We start from the raw sequence: 656 nt of genomic DNA on the forward strand, positions 1-656 counted from the left end.
AACCGCTCAAGCATCATATTCGCAGGGAACGACAAGTGGTCTGTGGACCCGCGTGTGTCCATCGTGTCCAGTGTCGGTGACAAACATGAATACAGCCTTCAGATACAGAAAGTGGATGTAACTGACGATGGCCAGTACACATGCTCCATTCAGAGTGAGCGTAACCCGCGGCCGAAGCTCCTCAACCTTATTGTTAAAGGTGCGTATAGGTCATCCTTGTTGCTCTGTACAAACACTTGTTCATATGTGTCCTTTTCTGCCTGTGTGTGTAGTATTAGATAATAACTGTATGGCTTTGCCATTAGTAGTTAGTGATGGATCTCAGATGTCTCCTTTTGTGTGTGATCTACATTATGATTGGTGGGTGGCATTCAGAAGGATAATTGTGCATATTTTTTCATACAGTTTCTGTCCTCCTTTGCCTTTATTTATCTAACATCTTGTTTGTTACTTATTACATGGATCATTTAGCCAGCAGAATGCCCATAGCAAATCTGATATCATTCTTGTGTTGTCCATGTACAGTATCTAATCGTCACAGTGTATCAGGCACCATTGGTGCTGCAAAACTGTTTGTCATTCTCTTTTACACTGAGTAAGAACAAGTGCTTGAGCTACTTTGCTTTGTGTGAAATAATCAAATGAAATCTTTTCAG

The 656-nt window shown here is 41.3% G+C and overlaps 1 protein-coding gene across 1 annotated transcript in view; it reads left to right on the forward strand.

Moving 5' to 3' along the window:
• negr1 (neuronal growth regulator 1) overlaps window positions 1-656 on the forward strand; it is a 142439-nt gene that overhangs the window by 41860 nt on the left and 99923 nt on the right. The window contains 1 exon segment of the mRNA XM_020596587.1: window positions 1-199. This exon segment is cut by the window's left edge and continues 24 nt beyond it. Coding sequence (XP_020452243.1) covers window positions 1-199 — 199 coding nt within the window.

The sequence above is a fragment of the Monopterus albus genome, unplaced genomic scaffold (genome assembly GCF_001952655.1).
Source record: "Monopterus albus unplaced genomic scaffold, M_albus_1.0 scaffold31.1, whole genome shotgun sequence".
Taxonomy (NCBI): Eukaryota; Metazoa; Chordata; class Actinopteri; order Synbranchiformes; family Synbranchidae; genus Monopterus; species Monopterus albus.